At 39.6% G+C, this 21,284-nt stretch overlaps 3 protein-coding genes, 1 long non-coding RNA gene and 1 pseudogene across 7 annotated transcripts in view; 2 read left to right on the forward strand and 3 right to left on the reverse strand.

Moving 5' to 3' along the window:
- LOC120464238 (uncharacterized) overlaps positions 1-1,302 on the reverse strand; it is a 3,967-nt gene extending 2,665 nt beyond the window's left edge. Inside the window, exon 1 of one of the 2 annotated variants that reach the window (XR_016169655.1) lies at positions 470-1,302. This is a non-coding gene — a long non-coding RNA (uncharacterized LOC120464238). The remainder of the gene's footprint in view (positions 1-469) is intronic. The other variant, XR_016169654.1, reaches the window with a different exon arrangement.
- Positions 1-1,579, reverse strand: part of ppp2r2cb (protein phosphatase 2, regulatory subunit B, gamma b) — a 17,827-nt gene extending 16,248 nt beyond the window's left edge. The window contains exon 1 of the mRNA XM_039675317.2: positions 1,493-1,579. Within this exon, the coding sequence (XP_039531251.1) occupies positions 1,493-1,550 (58 nt within the window). The 5' untranslated portion in view covers positions 1,551-1,579. The remainder of the gene's footprint in view (positions 1-1,492) is intronic.
- LOC120481593 (uncharacterized) lies at positions 1,541-7,263 on the forward strand. 2 transcript variants are annotated; one of them, XM_089134765.1, is made up of 8 exons: positions 1,541-1,631; positions 5,228-5,323; positions 5,613-5,696; positions 5,775-5,831; positions 5,922-6,002; positions 6,229-6,327; positions 6,434-6,730; positions 7,097-7,263. In XM_089134765.1, the coding sequence occupies exons 2-8, from the start codon at positions 5,228-5,230 to the stop codon at positions 7,121-7,123; spliced, it is 741 nt and encodes a 246-aa protein (XP_088990891.1). In that variant the 5' UTR covers positions 1,541-1,631; the 3' UTR covers positions 7,124-7,263. The 2 variants fall into 2 exon arrangements, with proteins under 2 accessions (XP_088990891.1, XP_039531256.2); XM_039675322.2 differs by lacking the exon at positions 1,541-1,631 and adding an exon at positions 2,515-3,729.
- Positions 1,552-18,318, forward strand: LOC120481592 (uncharacterized). Of its 2 annotated transcripts, XM_089134764.1 has the most exons (9): positions 1,552-1,631; positions 11,974-12,066; positions 16,188-16,283; positions 16,558-16,641; positions 16,720-16,776; positions 16,879-16,959; positions 17,176-17,274; positions 17,386-17,844; positions 18,281-18,318. In XM_089134764.1, the coding sequence occupies exons 2-9, from the start codon at positions 12,049-12,051 to the stop codon at positions 18,305-18,307; spliced, it is 921 nt and encodes a 306-aa protein (XP_088990890.1). In that variant the 5' UTR covers positions 1,552-1,631; positions 11,974-12,048; the 3' UTR covers positions 18,308-18,318. The 2 variants fall into 2 exon arrangements, with proteins under 2 accessions (XP_088990890.1, XP_039531252.2); XM_039675318.2 differs by lacking the exons at positions 1,552-1,631; positions 11,974-12,066 and adding an exon at positions 14,103-15,185.
- On the reverse strand, positions 9,880-10,664 carry LOC148977526 (uncharacterized; annotated as a pseudogene).
- Positions 18,319-21,284: the final 2,966 nt, after the last annotated feature.

Consider the following 21,284-nt stretch of genomic DNA (forward strand, 5'->3'; position numbering starts at 1 on the left):
ATAAATTACGATTTTATCACTTTATTCCGAGACTAATTACCTCTCATGCGTTTAAGCTAACACAAACCACCAACAACAACGCACAGCAGTGTCAGATGGTAACGTAAGATACATGAATAAACTTAATAATATCTCTAGCGCGCTTCACTGATGCAGTAGAAAAACACTCATTTGCAGGCTGCTGTATTAGGCCTATGTCCGCTACCAGTTTGTAAAAATCTTGTCTACAGACAGTAAAAAATGAAGATAATGATCTTCATTAACGGGTGATTATCAGTTTATAGCGTTACCCACAAACTAAATTTACACTCTTTTCAACAGATTTCAACAGAACAGAACAGAACGTTAATACCTTTTAAACATTTATTGATATTTGTTAACATATCTAAAGTGAAACTGTGGTAACGACATACATTAAGGACGTTTAACGTTCACGTTAGACTGTTAAGAATAAAAAATGTTTTCTTACCTTTAGTGATTTCGCCAGTATTTTTACAGACCACGTAACATTACGACCCCATCCTCTGTTCACATTCCAGCTTTTGTCCTTCATTGACATATCACAACTCAAATTCGCTCAAAATAAGAATTTAACAAGAATTTTTAAAATAATCCGTGTCCGACGGGGTAATAATCAGCAGAGCAGATGCTCACCTCATACCGACTCAAACAATAACGGACGTATTTTCAAACTTAAAATAGGCGCGCATTTTGTCATTGGCCAGTTTCCTGGAAGACAGAAAGATTAACCAATCAGGGTCAAAGTAAACCGGTGAAACAACCAATAACAGTAGTTTCAGCGTGGTAACGTAGCGAAATGTGTATAGAATATTTAGTTTGCAGTCTGTATTTATTTAATTAATTTGTCAAATGGTGTTTTCATGACAGTGTATGATTTTAAAAAAAAATAATAAAGCATGGTAAACTGTTAGGTAAGCACACAGTATTGTAAATCCACACAAAATCACAAAGCAAAAAGTTTCTGCTGCACTCTTGAGGTTGAAATTATTGGAGAGTTGTCTATAATGATAATAATTATATTTTAACATAGCCAAGGCTGTATTATCAGAATATCATTAAATGCTAATAATGATCATAAACTTTATAAGGCAGATTTCTGTTGTATGTGGTTGAAAACATTACGTTGTTCCAACGTACAGATCTTGTACAAATTTCAACGTTGATTTAGAAGTGTTTTCTTAACATTTTTCAACCGTTTAGCATTAAACGTTATATCAACGTTGTTTCAATGTTGAAACAACAACTGACATTATTTCAACCATATTTCAACGTTGAAGGTCGGTCGTATGCCAGCTGGGTTGCTCCTACTTGTTGACTGCGTCATATAAAGACATTTATCTACAATTTGTCTACAAAACTAATTATTTCAGTAAAACCTTTACAAGAAACATCAGCGTGTCCAACTTTTGACTGGTATTGTAGATCCACGAGAGTTTGTGGGGTATGATGGTGTGTGTGTGTATGCCTGTACCCTCAGTGTACTCTGGCTTCAAGGCAGCGAGGTCTGAACAGAGAACCGGGCTCAGCATTCTGGGACGGAACCAAGGGCGGGGATGCAGCTCTACCAATCCTGCAAAGAGGAGGAGTTTCATGATGAGCGTTAAAAAAGAGTGAGTGGTGAGGGGTTAGAACAGATGCCACTGGTGTTAATGTGTGCCAGAGAAAGATGTTCCAGAGGCGGATTCAATGAGCGGAGCAGAGATAAACCTAAAGATCTGGTTTTGATGTGCTGAAATGGGCCTAGATTTGAGATTAGTAAATGTAATCTTGTTTTGCATCAATATAAACAACAGATTAGCAGAGGGGAGGGGATGGAGGATCCCAGATATGCCACATATAAACATCTCCCTCTGGTCTAAAAGCTGTAAATGGCCTCTGAGATGTAGTTTAGGGTGTTTGAAGAGGATCACATGGCTCACTTTTGCTTGTAAACATTCAGACAGCAAAGCAAGCATGCAAATTTAAATGAAAAACATGACGTTCATAGAAAAACACTCTTACCTTCTGTCACATCGCTGTGCTAGCAGTCGCGTTCAGATACTGATATATTCATTCAGTTCCATTGCTGAGTTGGTGTGTGCAAAAGGTGTCTGTGAAGGTAGGTGTGTGTGTGTGTGTGTGTGTGTGTGTTTGAGGAGTGAGCAACACACCATCCATTTTTCATCCATCAGCATCGAGGTCTGCTGCAAAGCGTCATGGGGTAAATGCAAAGAGATGAATGACACTCTACAGGATATGAACTCCACAAAAAATGTTGAAGAAAAACCACAAGAAGAATCTCTTGGCTCAGTCAGGATGCATCTACACCCAGAGGACCCTTCCGGTCAATTCATTCCTGTTGGGTTTTCCTGAAATCAGAAGTAAACACATGACAGCTGGATTTGTGCGTAGGCATACTGATGTTTGTGCAAAAGAATGAGGGAGGGGTAAACATTCTGCCTATTCTACTGCATAGACTCCTCCTCCAAAGCATTTCACGGAGAGGGAGACACAAAGATGCTGAGTGACACGCACTCGTCCAATCAGGCCACTGGTCAGGGAGTTGTAGCCAATGGGAGAGCAGATCAGCATCACAGAGAGCAGCATCCCCCCACTACAGCATCACACTGATACAGCTACAAGAGCGGTTGCCTGGTAACCGCATCTGTCTATGCGAGCACAGCATGCTTTCGGAATCATTACGAAACATGAGGCTTGGTTACATAAAGATGTGAGAAACCTTACATGATGTACTGTCAGGGAAAAAGTACAAATATTGTACCTTTAGTGGTACAACAGCTCGTCACTGGGGCAGTACTATTAAAAGGACAACTATACCTCCAAAAGGTGCCTTTTAAAAATAATATTTCAATCACGACGACAATGTTAATGTGTGAATGTTAATCGGCTGGACTGAGCAAGTCTGGACTTGTAAGGCCCTGTTTACAGCTGGTATTAAGATGCGTTTTGGTCAATCGGATCACAAGCAGACGAGGGAGAAACATTCCCGTTTCCACCTGGTGTTTCATTGCGTCTCTTTTGTCCACTTTCGACCACTTCTGTCCTGATTTCTTCAAGGGGTCTATGGGCGGGTAAATGTACGGGCCTTGTCAGATATGACGAAATAAGCTCACGCAATTTACATATTAGCAGAAAAGCAACAGCCTGACGGCCGGAAAACCGAACGCTGAATGCTGTGAGTGTGTGTTAGATATTCAGGAATGGTGAGAAGAACATTGTGCTTGGGTCTTCAGCTGACAAAGTTTTAATCCCGTTTAGCATTTCACATCCTGTCCATGATTAATAATGAAGACGGCTTGAATTGAATTTCACCAGCTGAGTTCTGTCTTTGGATAGCTTTGAAAGTGCGAAGTTCAGGGTGTGAGAAGATAAAAGTAGACTGGGCTTAATTCACTTCCTGACCTGCAAAGATAGCATATATAAACCCTGTTACAGATTTTGATCTTTTGCAACATCCTGTAATGCTTATAGTGACTAGATGAAATGATGTGGTGTACTGATATATTGCAATTGATGTGAGAAAAAGGCATGCAGAAAAAGGTGTTAAATATATTTGTTGTGTAGTGCTGTGCTATTTATTTGAGTTTCTGACATGTTCACTGCCTGAGGGGGAGAGGGAGGAGTCTGTTTTCACACAGATATAAGCCTTCTGAATGAAAATGAAAATGAAAATTGGAATATCAAAGACACGAGCAGCACCAATATTAGGTAAAGCGTGCAATCTCTCAATTTTTATGAATTATTGTTGCTCAGAAATGTTTCCTTTACACACCGTGTTAGGGGCTTTAGAATGATATTTGAGCACTATTCTCAATAGTTGTAAAGACTGTGTTGGGTTAGCAGAGGAAATAGAGATGTGAGGTACAACACTGTTTAGTGAATCATTCACTTAAGCAATTACTTTAACAATATTTATTTATTCAGGAACGAAACACCACTACTGAGGCGGTGTTCTCGATTTGATTCAGCTTTGATTGGAACTGTTTTTGAAGCAAAATGTAGGCTGGAGCAAAAAAAAAAGTTTAGGGACTGAACAGATACATTTGCACTAACCATTACTACAACATTTCCTGATTACTGTCATATAACTCTGACCGTTGGTGATAAACAAACCGTGCCATGTAGAGGCTCAAATCAGAGAATCTTTTTGTAATCTGTTAATTTACAAGAACAAAGCATCTGAATGAACTGATTTACCAGAATTAATAAGATTTTCCAAAGTTATAATTGAGAGTGAGGACGGTTTCGGATGAACCGACCCACTGTGATGAATCAGACTTTCCATGCTTTGTAAAACAGAGAGAAGTTCATGTAGGAGAAACCGATACGCTAGAATGAAGAGCTGAGAATTGTTATTCAACACTCGGTGGTAAACCAATACTACAAATGTGATTGTTGAGCTACTCACTAATCATTGGACAAAGTAGCTTGTTATTGGAAGTCTTTGGTTTAATTTCCCCGTCATCCATTTATTTTCGCAGAAAGACATAATAGCTCAAAAAGTGAGTCAAATCTGCACAATGTGAATGAATCATGTGTGCTGATCAGCGGAGGTGCCATACACTTCATTAAATGTCATCGTAAATTCGTTACAGGAGTGAAATAATGTACAATTTATAAATTACATGCTAGGCTCTTTTGCCTGGGCTTATTTTGCCAGGCCATTGATATACTCTGGTAGTGTTGTTTGGGTGGGCCAGCACCAATCTCTAGCCTTGTGGCATTGACCTTGATTTAACTATGTGCACTTTGGGCCGTCTATTGTAAAGAACTCGAAACACACTTTTGAAGTTTTCAAGTTTTGATTTAAAACAAGTTCAAATCTGGTAACCCCTGGCTGGGATATAGAAGCAACCAAAGTTAAACATGCAGTTGCTCTATATCAACTTAACTTGCTGAGCGGTTGTATAAAAGTAAAAGCATTGTGGCTAAATCGCAGCTGTGCTGATATTCAGAGCAGAACTATTTTAACACGTGAAACTGGTTAAGTAAAAGCTGTCAGCGTGACTGAAAGATAATGTTGTACGCCTCACATTCTTTAGCTCCATAGTGACTCTTTCACATTGTTGGGAAGCAACTCTTCAGGTAAATCTTGAATCCTAGCTTTAGGAATGAAAGCGTGAATAGTAACGTTTGGTTTCTAGGCACTAGGCTTTGGCTTATTGGAAAGAGAAGACGTGTAAAGAGACTCTCTGTGTGTTTAAAGATGCCAAAATCCCCTGATGTGATGATGAGCACTGAAGTTTACCAGCAGCAGTATGACGTCTCCCAGTTCCTGAGGATCAAGCCAATGGCTGTGGGGGTAAAACACACTTTTTTTTTTACATTACATTAATTTCCCATGTTTAGTTTAAGTTGTTCTTTGTTCCCCTGGTTCCTGTTGCTATAGTTGTTTCCATACTTGTCATCATTATCTTGTTTAAGTCTTACTTTACCTTTGTATTTGATGCCCTGTTCGCTTTACCTTCTCCTGTGTTAATCTTTGTTATTTTGGTTATATAAAGTAAGTAAAAGTTAAATAAAGTCATTGCCTCGCTGGCGTTTTGTGTGTATGAATTAAAATGTATTATTCTAATGTTTTTTTATCACAGATATTGGAAATCTTGATAGGTTTATTAGCACTTGGTTTGACAATCTGGAATTACAGGCTTTTTCTTCTCTGGTCACCAATTGTTGTAAGTCAATCATTTCAATATCAGTACAACATTATACAATGAACAGATACTATATTTTGGTCCATTTCAATTCTGCAGTTCATTATAATTGGAGCTCTAACATTATCGGCTGCACACACATGTAAACCACGTTTGGTAAGTGTCAACTTTTCTGCCTTGAGAACAAGCTAAACTTTTTAATAAATCGGCATATGGGGAATTGATGGGGTTTTTTTTGTCTTGTAGGTAAAATTCTCTCAAATACTCAGCTATCTAAGTTTTGGAGTTGCTGCTTTCTCCTTACGCTCTCACTTTTATATCACTTGGGTTAGTAGTTACGTACAGTATCTATGTGTGTGTGTGTGTGTCTAAATTAAAATGATTTACTGTAAATTCTTGTTTTTCCAAATCTACAATTCATAAAACAGTCTAAGTTTCAGTCTACAACAGTGAAACATAGCCAGGATTTAATCCACCCTTTGTATTGTTTAGATATGAAAACATGTTTTTGATTCATATTTTAGATTATAATCACTGTCTCTTTATTTATCAGGGTGTGTCCTGCTTTCTACTAATGTCATGTGATATTCTGATCTCAATCTTCTCTCTTGTTGTTGCCGCAACCTTCTGTCCCTGTTGCTGCAAACCAAAGGTAAAAATCATCAAGAGCTTAAAACATTCATCTTGAGAAAAAAATGAATGAGATGAAATAGATGTATAATAAATGTATAATAAATGTTATGTCGGTTCTCTCTTAGTCAAGACCTGTCACGGTCAGTTATATGAATACCGATTTGCCTGTCAACCATATTGTGCTGATGGGCCAGCCGGACTGTTCTGCAACGGCACATCCTGGTTCAGTCCTGTACACGATGCCAACAGCAGGTGGCCAAGCCTCAGCTGCACTTCTGCCAATGTTGGGTCTATTTGCCAATGCACATCCACCAAACTACAATCCAGTACCAATTGCACCTCCACCAACCTACGAACAAGTCACAGCTGCACTTCTACCAAACAACAGTCCAGTCCCAAGCGCACCTCCACCAGCATATGAGGTAATCATTAGCATTTTTGAGTAAAGGCCCGTTCACACCAAGAATGATAACTATATAAGCGTCCACACCAACGCACAATAAGCAAGCGGCAGGTTTGCCGTCTGCTGCTTCAAACACCATGGATTCTGATTGGCTGTCAATGTTTTTATTGTTTATCAGCTGAAAAAAAAGTTCTAAAAGTGATTCCAAACATGTCTTTTCTCTGTACCGTTATAGCACTTTCTTTCATACTTAAAACGATAACTTTATTAGAAAATAAATGTATAATGGCTTACGAATAATCTTCACCTTTAATCATACTTGCTTGCTACCCTTTTGTATTTGCTGTACCGCACGGTTTTGATACAGTGTGTTTTACATTTACAGTATGAAGATTTACAGGCCAGAAGATGAACTGGATCTCCGACACAAATGGGGAAATTTGATGTTTACACTGTTTATGGCATTGAATTATGATGAATGGAAAAGAAGTTTGTAAATTATTTGTAAATAATTGTAATATTACAAAAATGTAAATAAATTTTTTATGAAAAACAGAACAGTGAATGCATGCTTTAACTGCATTTTATCTTAAAAAAAAAGATCTGTAATAAAACTAAAAAGAACTAAAATATATGTAAAACACAAACACACACACTTTGTTACTGGACCTGGCCGTTGGTGTTACTGGACCTGACAGCTGCATTTGACACCGTGGATCATGCCATTCTCATCTCTCGTCTTCAACATGTTGTCGGTCTGCAGGGCGCAGTGCTTAAATGGTTTACTTCATATCTCACCAACAGAACATTTTCAGTAATGCTAAATGACTTTTCCTCCTCACCTGCTTCTCTGTCCTCCGGTGTGCCTCAAGGATCCATTCTCGGTCTGATTCTGTTTCCTTTGTACATGTTGCCACTTTGTCAACTCATCTTCAATCACAACATTAATTTCCATTTCTATGCTGACAAAATCCAGATTTACCGTCCTGTGATTTTGAGTAATCATTCTGTGCTGGATCCTCTCCATAACTGTCTTCAGGACATCAAACAGTGCGCTTTCCCAGAATTTCGTTCATCTGAATAAAGGAAAGACTGAGTACATCCTGTTCAACCCAGACTCACCTAATGGGTCTCCCAATTTCGATCCTCTAACACCTCAGTTTGCTCCCATTGTGCATAACTATATTTATTTGTTATAATGTTATTTTAGACAAGAGTGTGCAGTACTATATACAGATCAATGCGGTCGTGAAGGCAAGCTTTTACCAGTTGAAGCTCTTGAGTTAGGTCAAACCATTTCTGTCCAGTGCTGACCTTGAAAAGGCTATTCATGCCTTCATCAGCTCGAGGATAGACTATAGCAATGCCCTTTACATTGGACTTAATCATTTACTCCTCAATAGGCTTCAACTGGTACAAAATTCAGCAGCACGTCTCCTTTGTAAGTCATCCGTTCGCTTCACTGGCTTCCGGTGTGGTTCAGGGTGGAGTATAAGGTTCTGCTGTTCGTGTTCAAGGCCATCAATGGTATGGCCCGGTCTACCTCGCAGAACTATTAATGGTCTATCAACCTGTCAGAACCTTGCGCTCCTCTGAGCACACCTCTTTGGTGACTCCCAAGTTCAAATATAAGAATTTGGAGGACGGTCTTTTGAGACTTTGGAGGACTTCACAGACATGTTGCTGTGAGCATCTAAGGCCCTGTTTACAGCTGGTTTTAAGATGCGTTTTGGTCAATCGGATCACAAGTAGACAATGGAGAAACATTACAATTTACACCTGGTGTTTTATTGTGTCTCTTTTGTCCACTTTCGACCACTTCTGTCCTGATTTCTTCAAGGGGTCTATGGGCGGGTAAATGTATGGGCCTTTTCAGATATGACGAAATAGAAATGATTTCCATTACACGAAAGTAGATGTTTAAACTTCATGCTGATTTATATTTGGCTTTCGCCAAGGTAAGCTAAGACGTAGCTTTCCAGTAAACTATGCTTCTCCATCCATTTACGCTTCTTTCCATATGGTGGTGTAACTCCCCTTCTGTCCGGCGTTAACGGCTGCAGTGTACTTGCCGCGTCAGCACACACGACGGCTGCAACTACAGTGTGGTCTCCGTAGTGGACCACCACGACAACCGTCTGGATTGAGCCGAGTAGGGGACATCTCTAGGGTCTTCAAGTGGGCATCTTCCATCCTCAATGTTTTGTCGACTGTAATTGACTGTAATTTCAATGCAACCTATAGAAACAGACTCTTCAAGAACTCTACGAAACCGTAGCGTGGCAGCATGTACATAGCCAGATAGAATCTTTCCGTCTCAACCACAGCCAGTTGCTGCTCCTTTCTGCTGCTTCAGATAAGTTCTTTACTGTGCGACGCAACTCTTGGCCACTGAATCCAACGTCTCTGAGGAACCGGGTTGTAGAGTGTGCCACAAAACCTCGACAACCCGCTTCCACTGGATAAACCTGGACTCTCCATCCTCTGCTCTGCCTCAGTGGCCAGATGAGCATACCGCAATTTCTTCCTCTCATATGCTTCATCTACCGCATCCTCCCATGGCACTGTTAGCTCTATCAGCTGAACAATGCGTGCTGATCCAGACCACAAAACAATATCTGGTCTCAAGTTAGTGGTGGCAATCTCAGGTGGAAAAATAAGCCGTTGATCAAGATCAGCCAGCATCTTCCAGTCCCTAGCAGTTTCCAGTTGTCCTGGGCGAGAATTGGTGTTAACACCTTTTCTTGGTGGTTGCATGCCTGGGTGGAGGAATATTGTCTTCTGCATGTAATGTTTTGCAGGCGGCAACTTATTGGTCAAACAACACTTGACCTCTAATGCTAAAGCCAAACATCGCAGTACTTGGTCATGGCACCAAGTAAACCGACCTTGGCTAAGAGCCACCTTACGTTCTGTCAGAATGTGCCTTAATGTGGCAGGTGATGAACACAAAGGATAAGAGGGATCCTCTCCAACCCAGAGGTTTAGGTTCTGCGGTGATGGGAGGACATTATATGTTGACCTTATAAGGAAACTGATCCTACTCTCTTCCATTGACCAAAGGTCTTGCCAGCCCAACTTGCGTTGTTACTCACTCTCTCATCTCATCCACTCTCCCTGCTTGGCCTGGGAAATGGCCTTTATACACCTCATCCTCTCCTCCTGCTTTCACACCTCGTTGACTACAAGCTTCCTCCTTTGAGCTGGGTCTGCCTTGTACCATTTAGGAGGAGCTACACTAAGCCCCAAACCCCCTCTTCCATGCTGTACCTGTCCCACAATATCCCCAATTTGAAGGGCAGCCTTTGCCTCTACTACAGATTTCTCTGCTGACCACTTTCTACACGTTTTTAACACAGGGGCTGCCTCCCTTACACATTTGTCACGTGACTCTACTAAGGTCGTTTCCAGCCTGACCTTGGCACACTTAAACTCCTCGGTTAAAGCAGAGACTGGCAGCTGCAATATTCCTTTACTATAAAGTCCCACTCTGCTGAGGTAACTCCCAACCATTTCGTGATGTATGAACTTATTAACGCTTCCAGCTTATCCACTGTTGTCAAAGAAACCTCGTACACAGTCAGTGGCCACAGCAACCTCGGCAGCAGGCCAAACTGAAAGCACCAGAGTTTTCGCTTGCCTGGTAGAGCACAGCTGTTTATGCTCTTCAACCCTTCCACTGCTTGCCGTCTAACTTCTTCCACTCGAACTGTGTCCCTTAGATCCCCATCGTACCATCTCCCAAGACTCTTCACTGGCTTCTCAGAAACTGTTGGTATTGCCTCACCATTAATGAAGAATGTTTTATCTACTACCTTTCCTTTAATTATCAAGATACTCCTTGATTTAGAGGGCTTAAATTGCATTCGTGCCCATTCAATATTATCTGTTAACTTCCCCAATACCCGATTAGTGCAGGCTACTGTTGTAGTCATGGTTGTTATGTCGTCCATGTTTGCTCTGATTGGTGGTAGTCACATCCCAGAAGCCAAGTGCTCTCCACCTACTACCCATCTTGATGCCCTAATGATTACTTTCATTGCCATAGTAAAAGCCAGTGGAGAAATGGTGCATCCTGCCATTATTCCGACCGCTAAGCGTTTCCATGCAGTGCTGAATTTTGGAGTTGAGAAACTGAATTGCAGATGTCCAAAGTAGGCTTTCACTAACTTTGTTATTGACATTGGTACTCTGAAAAAAACGAATGCTGCCCACAGAAGCTCATGTGGCACTAATCCATATGCATTAGCCAAATCCAGGAATGTCACATGGAGCTCCTTCCTCTCCTTTTTTGCTGACTGAATTTGTTCTAAGCATCCTGAGAACCCTGGAATGCCTGCTTTTTGAATTAAAGTGTCAATGAAGCCATTCTTTAATTGGTAGGTGGACAATCTCTGGGCAATAATGCTGAAGAAAATCAGCATAGTGAAATAGGACGAAACTGACTGATGCTTGTAGCATCTTTTTCTTTAGGCATAAAGACTCCACCTGCTCTGCGCCATGCTCTGGGCACAACCTGTTTTTCCCATGCCACTTTCATCAATTTCCACAAAATTTCCACAAAAAGCTCACACAATTTACATTGAACACGACCGTAGAAGACGGAAAAACATCAGGTAGATACAGATTTTGTTTCTGCTCTGACTGCAACAAGACCGAACGTATTGAGTGAAAACAATATCAAAACTGTTTTCACTCCAATCGTACTGTAAGGTTAGCTTAGAATATTAAAGGGTTAGTTCACCCAAAAATGAAAATTTCTGTCAGTATTTACTCACCCTCATGTTGTTCCAAACCTCTATGTGTTTATTTGTTCTGCTAAACACAAAGATATTTGGAAGAATGTTTTAATCAAACCGATCTCATTCCCCATTGACTACCATAGTATGTATTTTAGTCAATGTGGATCGAGATCTGTTTGATTGAAGAGCCCCATCATGGATTTTTGAAAATGACTGTTCATATGGTGTGGAATATAGCTCTAAGGGAATGAAAACATCCTGCAAAGATTTATATCTGAAAGTGCACCGTATATAAAGTTATTGTCTTTCAAAAGTGAGAGTCGACTCTGAGTTTATGAAATGAATTGTTTTGAAACTGATTTGTTTTTTTGAAACATACTGGCCGCGCACAGTTACTGCGGGCGCAGACGGAAGTGTAAACTTGAAGTCTACACAAAATACTTCATCATAGCATCATGTCGAGAAGACGCTGTGTTCTACAATGCAAAGATATTTCAGCCACTTTGTTTTCATTTACCAGGGACGAGCATGTGAAGAATGGGGGGCTTTCCCCGGTCGCCCCCAGCGTCCCCAGGCGGAAAACCATCCGTGCAACATGAGGACTATCGTCCCGGTAAGTTGGTAATAGAAGTCTCGTGAGAAGTGAGAACGAGCGAGAACGAGCGAGAAACACAAACTGCTTAATGCAGGGGTCTTAAACTCAAATTAACTGGGGGCCGCTGGAGATAGAGTCTGGGTCAGCAAGGGCCGCATCAAGTATTCCAAAAAAAAAAAAAAAATTGTATTTAAGTATTCCAAAAATGGAGCACAACTGATCCAATCTTCTCAATCTTTATTATTAACGTTTCTTCTGAACTGTTCCTCTAAATTTGAACATTACTTTATGATTGGTTCTTCATGAGCTGTCCTTCTGACATGAAGTTAATTTTACAAACTTTCTGTCTTTTTCTTATACACAACATCTTTGTGATGATAGTCATATTTGCTTTTTTTTTCTTTATACAACACTTTTATATTGAATGTTTTTTTCCCCCAAAAGGCACATTTCCTTTTATTATACTTAGAAAAACAATTACTGCTTTTGAAATACAAATAATTCTTTCTACACATGTATAGTGTCTCAGGCAAATTAGTGACTTTGCACATATCAAAGCAAACCTTCTTATCAATCTGTTGGACCAAGTTCATTACATGAACTAGTTCAAAGTTCAATTCACAAATTTTAAAATGAACTAGTTCAGTTCATATTTCAAAAATGAACTAGTTCTTTTTTTCCATATGTTGCTGCGAGCTTCTTTTTTATTATTAGGCTATTATTATTGCCACAGCCCATATACAACCACAGATAACAATCATTTTATCGACGGGCAAAGTTTGCACAGACGTGTAAGATTTTCCCATCCTCACCGACCTCATAAAACCATTTTAAATGATTTTACGACGCCTCCTCGCTCCTCGGTTCACAGACACTTGAATGAACGAGTTCACTGTAACATTCATCAGGCAGTAATACAGTAGGCTACGTTCAGTTCACGTTCACCCACAATAGGAACGAGTTCATGAACTATCGTTCATTGAACGCGTTCAGACACAACACATATTACAAGCTCAAAATGATTATTCTCACATTGTTTTAGAGCAGGGGTATCCAACACGTCGCTCGCTATCAGTAGCTGTGGCCTGATTTGGTGGTGGTAGCTCGCCTTGGGCCTGTATGAAATTACAGGTACAGATATATGGGGTTAAAATTTTGTCACAATTCTGCACGTGCAAGATTGAATTTTGAGCATGCAAGAGGGCATTTTGCAAGCGTGTGAACTGAGTTTTGCGGAGAAATGTTCGTCTCGCAGATAAGAAAATATTTTGATTTTTCGATTCCTCTCATACCAGCTATAAGCGCTCTTGAAGCGCAGACGGCTCGCGTGCTCAACACAACCTAGCGTTACAATATGACATAATTCCAGCCAATCAGAGATGAGGCTGCTAAATTCCCACTGGCTGGCTTGAAAACCAATCACAAGACTCCCTGCATCACTGACTGTGGAAGAGGAAAAATACATGGTGCAAAATACAGTGGTAAGCAGTAGGCCAGTAGGAGGAGAGAAAGGGTCTTTTGTGGCTGTTCGAACGCATTCAACCACATGAGCGTTTACACTACGAAAGCAATCTGGTTGAATGCGTTTTTGACTCATTCTTTGACTGAAGTTTGAGTCTCATGTTCTCAAAACATTTTAGACACCCCAACCTTTATTTAGCCTCGTCCACTTGTAAATCTGATCAACTTAAACGCATCTTAATAGCAGGTGTTAACAGGGCCTTAGATATGCTGTATGGATATATATATATATAAATCCCATAGATTGGCAGGTGTAGCTGGGGAAGGTGGAGGGTTTCAGAGTAAATGAAGAGTTCAGATGCAAAAGCCTCTAAATGCCACTTGAAATTTTCTTCTTTAATGATGATTTTTGTCAAACTTGTATATTCAAGTTCAGTAATTTCACTTAAATAACAATTAATAGGTAATTACCATTGCCATTTAAGTGAAATCACTGAACTTAAATACTGTATACAAGCTTGACATAAATCATCATTAAAGAAGAAAATTTCAAATGGCATTTAGAGGCTTTTGCATCTGAACTCTTCAAATATAAAAAGACTAACATACAGCACAACACTGAATCCGACCATTGAAATGTTAAGTAAGCAATCTCATTGGCTGCAGGATCACCAATCAGTTAACACCATGTGGTAATGATGTGATTGCTTGCAGATACAGAAGCATGTAAATGACCTATAAGTCTATTTAGCATTTCACATCCTGTTCATGATTAATAATGAAGACGGCTTGAATTGAATTTAATCAGCTGAGTTCTGTCTTTGGGCAGCTTTGAGACTTCAGACCAGAGAGCAGCAGGTGTTGATGAGAGTGTGAAGTGAGAAGATAAAAGTAGACCGGGCTTAATAGGCTTTATGCCGTGCGTCACGTGATCAAACCGGAAAACGGGTCTCATCGCATCCGCTTGTCAGAGAAAGTGTTAACGGCCGTAAGAACTGACTACGATATCTATGGATTTTTAAGGTAATCAGCTAACCTAACTAGTTCACTTTGTTATTGCCGCTTTATTCCATTGAAATATCTAAACTTTACTGTGAAGAAGAAAAATATAAAACGTTTAAATATCAATCTGCACATGTGAGGGATATTGGTTATGCTAATCTTTGCTCGCTCCTTTTAAGTTATCTTGCGTAAAACCGCAAAAAAATTCATGAAGCACATACAAAAGACCTGGACCGGAAGCGATGCGACCTGTTTTACAGAGAATGCGGAAGTAAGTTGTGCATAAAGCCTATTCACTACCAGACCTGCAATAGCATATATATGCTGCATATAGCATATATAAAGTCTGTTAACATGATGATGCTTTTACAGATTTTGATCTTTTGCAACATCCTGCAATTCTTCATAGTGACTAGATGAAATGATATGGTGCACTGAAATATTGCAATTGATGTGAGAAAAAAGCCATACAGAAAAACGTGTTACATATATTTGTTGTTGTGTTGTGCTGTGCTATATTTTTGAGTTTCTGACATGTTCACTGTATGAGTTTCACTTACACTGCCTGAGGGAGGGGCAGAGGGAGGAGTCTGTTTTCACACAGATATAAGCCTTCTGAATGAAAATGAAAATGAAAATTGGAATATCAAAGACAAGAGCAGCACCAATATTAGGTAAAGCGTGCAATCTCTCAATTTTTATGAATTATTTTTGCTCAGAAATGTTTCCTTTACACACCGCATAAGGGGCTTTAGAATGATATTTGAGCACTATTCTCAATAGTTGTAAAGACTGTGTTGGGTTAGCAGAGGAAATAGAGATGTGAGGTACAACACTGTTTATATCTTTTATTGAATCATTCACTTAAGCGATTACTGATTTATTCAGGAACGAAACACCACTACTGTGGAAAACCATTACTACAAATGTGACGTTAAAACTGTGATCGTTGTGCTACTCGCTAATCATTGGACAAAGTAGCTTGTTACTGGAAGTCTTTGGTTTAATTTCCCCATCATCCATTTATTTCACAGAAAGAAATAATCACTGAAAAAGTGAGTCAAATCCGCAATATAAATTACATGCTAGGCTCTTTTGCCTGGGCTTATTTTGCCAGGCCATTGATATACTCTGGTAGTGTTGTTTGGGTGGGCCAGCACCAATCTATAGCCTTGTGGCATTGAGCTTGGTTTAACTATGTGCACTTTGGGCCGTCTGGATTGTAAAGAACTCGAAACACACTTTTGAAGTTTTCAAGTTTTAATGTAAAACAAGTTCAAATCTGAACTTGTCTGGTAACTGGTAATCTGGTAACCCCTGGCTGGGATATAGAAGCAACCAAAGTTAAACATGCAGTTGCTCTATATTTTGCTGAGCTGTTGTATAAAAGAAAAAAAGCATTGTGGCTAAATTGTCTAAAAGAGCTGTGCTGATATTCAGACCAGAACTATTTTAACACATGAAACTGATTAAGTAAAAGCTGTCAGTTGTACGCCTCACATTCTTTAGCTCCATAGTGACTCTTTCACTTTGTTGCACATTGAAGCAACTCTTCAGGTAAATCTTGATTCCTAGTTTTAGGAACGAAAGCGTGAATAGTAACGTTTGGTTTCTAGGAACTAGGCTTTGGCTTATTAGAAAAAGAAGACATGTAAAGAGACTCTGTGTGTTTAAAGATGCCAAAATCCCCTGATGTGATGATGAGCACTGAAGTTTACCAGCAGCAGTATGACGTCTCCAAGTTCCTGAGGATCAAGCCAATGGCTGTGGGGGTAAAACACACTTTTTTAACATTTTGTTTTGTTTCTGTAACTCTTTGTTCGCATGTTCTTAATTTCCTGTTTAGTTTGAGATGTTCTTTGTTCCCCTTGTTCCTGTTGCTATAGTTGTTTTGTCATCATCATCTTGTTTAAGTTTTACTTTACCTTTGTATGCGCTTTACCTTCTCATGTGTTAATCTTTGTTATTTTGGTTATATAAAGTAAGTAAAAGTTAAATAAAGTCAACACCTTGCTTGTGTTTTGTGTCTATGTTTTTTTATCACAGATATTGGAAATCTTGATAGGTTTATCAGCACTTGGTTTGACAATCTGGAATGATAGGCTTTTTCTTCTCTGGTCACCAATTGTTGTAAGTCAATCATTTCAATATCAGTACAACATTATACAATGAACAGATACTATATTTTGTTCCATTTCAATTCTGCAGTTCATTATAATTGGAGCTCTAATATTATCGGCTGCAATCACATGTAAACCACGTTTGGTAAGTGTCAACTTTATCGGCTTGACAACAAGCTAATCTTTTTAATAAGTTGGTATATGGGGAATTTTATGTTTATATTTTATGTTTTTTGTTGTCTTGTAGGTAAAAGTCTCTAAAATATTCAGTTGTGTAAATTTTGGAGTTGCGGTTTTCTCCCTATACTCTCACTTTCATATCCTTTTTGTAAGTAGTTACATACAGTATCTGTGTGTCTAAATTAAAATGATTTACTGTAAATTCTTGTTTTTCCAAATCTACAATCCATAAAACAGTCTAAGTTTCAGTCTACAACAGTGTAACATAGCCGGGAACTAATCCACCCTTTACTGTTTAGATATGAAAACAGGTTTTTGATTCATATTTTAGATTATAATCACTGTCTCTTTATTTTTCAATCAGAGTTTGTCCTGCCATCTCCTATTGTTATGTGATATTCTGATATTAATCTTCTCTCTTGCTGTTGCCGCAACCTTCTGTCCCTGTTGTTGTAAACCAAAGGTAAAAATCATCAAGAGCTTAAAACATTCATCTTGAGAAAAACTGAATGAATGAAAGATGAAATAGATGTATAATAAATGTATAATAAATGTTATGTTGGTTCTCTCTTAGTCAAGACCTGTCACGGTCAGTTATATGAATACCGATTTGCCTGCCAACAATATTGTGCTGATGGGCCAGCCGGACTGTTCTGCAACGGCACATCCAGGTTCAGTCCTGTACACGATGCCAACAGCAGGTGGCCAAGTATCAGCTGCACTTCTGCCAATGTGGGGTTTATTTTCCAATGCACATCCACCAAACTACAATCCAGTACCAATTACATCTCCACCAAACTACAATCCAGTACCAATTACATCTCCACCAAACTACAATCCAGTACCAATTACATATCCACCAAACTACAATCCACCAATTACATCTCCACCAAACTACAATCCAGTACCAATTACATCCGCACCAAACTACCATCCAGTACCAATTACACCTCCACCAACCTACGACCAAGTCACAGCTGCACTTCTACCAAACAACAGTCCAGTCCCAAGCGCACCTCCACCAGAATATGAGGTAATCATGAGTATTTTTGAGTAAAGGCCCGTTCACACCTAGAATGATAACCATAAAAGCGTTCACACCATTGACAAAAAGCACGCTGCAGGTTTGCCATCTGCCGCTTCAAACGCCCAAGCTTTTTAAAGCAGGGTGGATTCTGATTGGCTGTCAATGTTTTTATTGTTCATCCGCTGAAAAAAAAAGTTATGAAAGTGATTCCAACCATGTCTTTTCTCTGTACTGTTATAGCACTTTCTTTCATACTTAAAACGATAACTTTATTGTTATTGGTGGTCTGAATGGGCCTTGACACTAGAAAATCATAAAATAAATGTATAATGGTTTGCACACATTCAAATCTATGAATAATCACCTTTAATCATATATGCTTGCTACCCTTTTGTAATTGCTGTACCACACGGTTTTAATACAGTGTGTTTTCCATTTACAGTATGAAGATTTACAGGCCAGAAGATGAACTAGATCTCCCGACACAAATGGGGAAATGTGATGTTTACACTGTTTATGGCATTGAATTATGGTGAATGTAATAAAGTTTGTGAATCATTTGTAAATAATTGTAATATTACAAAAATGTAAATAAATCATTAATAAAAACTGACAATGTTTATTCCAGACAATTAATAAGGGTCTTATCTAGAGAAACGATCGGTCGTTTCAAAAATAAATAAAAAAAGTTTAAAGGGATAGTTCACTTTGAAATTAATTAAATTAATTTTTCATACACAGCAAATTTCAGGAGTTGAAAAATCATGAGTTATAGGCAAAAAGTGTGAAAGAGTTAATTGTTTTGAGTTATTTTTTTTAACTCTGACTACAGTAGTTTGTGTTATTGGACACTCCCTGGCTGTGTTCTATTTTGGAATTCATTCATTGATGTTCAGGAGCGTTTTTTAACAGAGTGGCTACATTCTAATCTAAAACATGAAGCCTACCCGGAAGTGCGAAAAACTGCAATCCATCTCAAATCCGCTAGAGGCCGGTCCCAAAAGGGAGCAAATGTCCATATACTCCATGTTAAAAGGTCAGTTTTCACAGCATAAATTCATGTTTTTACAGTTTGGTCCCACGGACTTTTATTGTAATCTTTAATATGTAACGCGTGCCTAACAACTGTGAGGGGGGTGAATTTTTTTCTAACCCATTAGTTTAGATCGTATTTAGATATAAAACATATGACAAATAAGGGCTGTTAACTTTGATTGACAGCTGATAACGGGCTGCGCCGAGTGAGTTTGACGTCTCAGCCATGATCTGACACGACAGATCATACCACCTCTGTATCCTTTCTGAACATTTTGTATTTCCCAAGATTTTCCAGTATGGCGCCACCACCCATACCCCCCATAAACAGCCTCAAACCCGTTCTTCAGAAAGCCTATGGGTAACGTCACAGACGCTTTGTCCATATTTTTTACAGTCTATGGTTTTAATACTACACCTGGAGTTATTTTTGAAAAGTGCGCCACGACACGACCCTGCTGCTGCACAGTTTATGCCTCATACTGTTGTTTTTGTGATCTTCACATATGACTGTCCTGCAGCAAGCGGTTGAAGGTAACTTCTCAAGTCTGAACCAAATGGATTTGCTCAAATAAAGGCAGTAAATCAAGAGTATGGTGTTCAGTGTAGTAATTTCCACATAAAACATTATATTGTGTTAAATAAATATTAACTCTAATAAGTGTTAAACTAAATATTTTTTTAAGTGTGATGGTACACTTAAATGAGTTAACACTGGTAAAAATAATATAATTAATTTTAGAGTTAAGGCCATTGCACACCGAGTCCGAAATTCGCATCCGAAATTTTCGCACGTAAAAAAAAAAAAAAAAAATCAACCTCATGTTATGTCAATAACGCTTGCACACCGCCTTCCGAAAGTTTCGTCCGTCATAAAACTATTTGGATCGGGTTCGATTTTCTGTGTTTTTCGCATCCACAGCCAGCATTTTGAGAGGTTTTTTTGACAATTCAGAGCCGGCTGGAGCTCTTTCCGAACATCATTGCACATATGCGCAGTGCATTTAGTTTCAGTTTTCAATTCGATCAAGTGTTTATGTTCTCTTCTTTCGATTGGATTATGAAAGGAAACCTTCCCTTTCAATCAGATTGAAATTTCGGATCGATTAAAAAGTGTGATTGAGCAGCCAATTCGATAACTAGTAATGTATTATTTGGGTACAATATACACTCACCGGCCACTTTATTAGGTACCCCATGTTAGTAACGGGTTGGACCCCCTTTTGCCTTCAGAACTGCCTCAATTCTTCGTGGCATAGATTCAACAAGGTGCTGGAAGCATTCCTCAGGGAGTTTGGTCCATATTGACATGATGGCATCACACAGTTGCCGCAGATTTGTCGGCTGCACATCCATGATGCGAATCTCCCGTTCCACCACATCCCAAAGATGCTCTATTGGATTGAGATCTGGTGACTGTGGAGGCCATTTGAGTACAGCGAACTCATTGTCATGTTCAAGAAACCAGTCTGAGATGATTCCAGCTTTATGACATGGCGCATTATCCTGCTGAAAGTAGCCATCAGAAGTTGGGTACATTGTGGTCATAAAGGGATGGACATGGTCAGCAACAATACTCAGGTAGGCTGTGGCGTTGCAACGATGCTCAATTGGTACCAAGGGGCCTAAAGAGTGCCAAGAAAATATTCCCCACACCATGACACCACCACCACCAGCCTGAACCGTTGATACAAGGCAGGATGGATCCATGCTTTCATGTTGTAGACGCCAAATTCTGACCCTACCATCCGAATGTCGCAGCAGAAATCGAGACTCATCAGACCAGGCAACGTTTTTCCAATCTTCTATTGTCCAATTTCGATGAGCTTGTGCAAATTGTAGCCTCAGTTTCCTGTTCTTAGCTGAAAGGAGTGGCACCCGGTGTGGTCTTCTGCTGCTGTAGCCCATCTGCCTCAAAGTTCGTCGTACTGTGCGTTCAGAGATGCTCTTCTGCCCACCTTGGTTGTAACGGGTGGTTATTTGAGTCACTGTTGCCCTTCTATCAGCTCGAACCAGTCTGGCCATTCTCCTCTGACCTCTGGCATCAACAAGGCATTTCCGCCCACAGAACTGCCGCTCACTGGATGTTTTTTCTTTTTCGGACCATTCTCTGTAAACCCTAGAGATGGTTGTGCGTGAAAATCCCAGTAGATTAGCAGTTTCTGAAATACTCAGACCAGCCCTTCTGGCACCAACAATCATGCCACGTTCAAAGTCACTCAAATCACCTTTCTTCCCCATACTGATGCTCGGTTTGAACTGCAGGAGATTGTCTTGACCATGTCTACATGCCTAAATGCACTGAGTTGCCGCCATGTGATTGGCTGCTTAGAAATTAAGTGTTAACGCGCAGTTGGACAGGTGTACCTAATAAAGTGGCCGGTGAGTGTATAACAGCCTATATAAAGCTG

The sequence above is a fragment of the Pimephales promelas genome, chromosome 9 (assembly GCF_988280905.1).
Source record: "Pimephales promelas chromosome 9, fPimPro1.hap1.1, whole genome shotgun sequence".
Taxonomy (NCBI): Eukaryota; Metazoa; Chordata; class Actinopteri; order Cypriniformes; family Leuciscidae; genus Pimephales; species Pimephales promelas.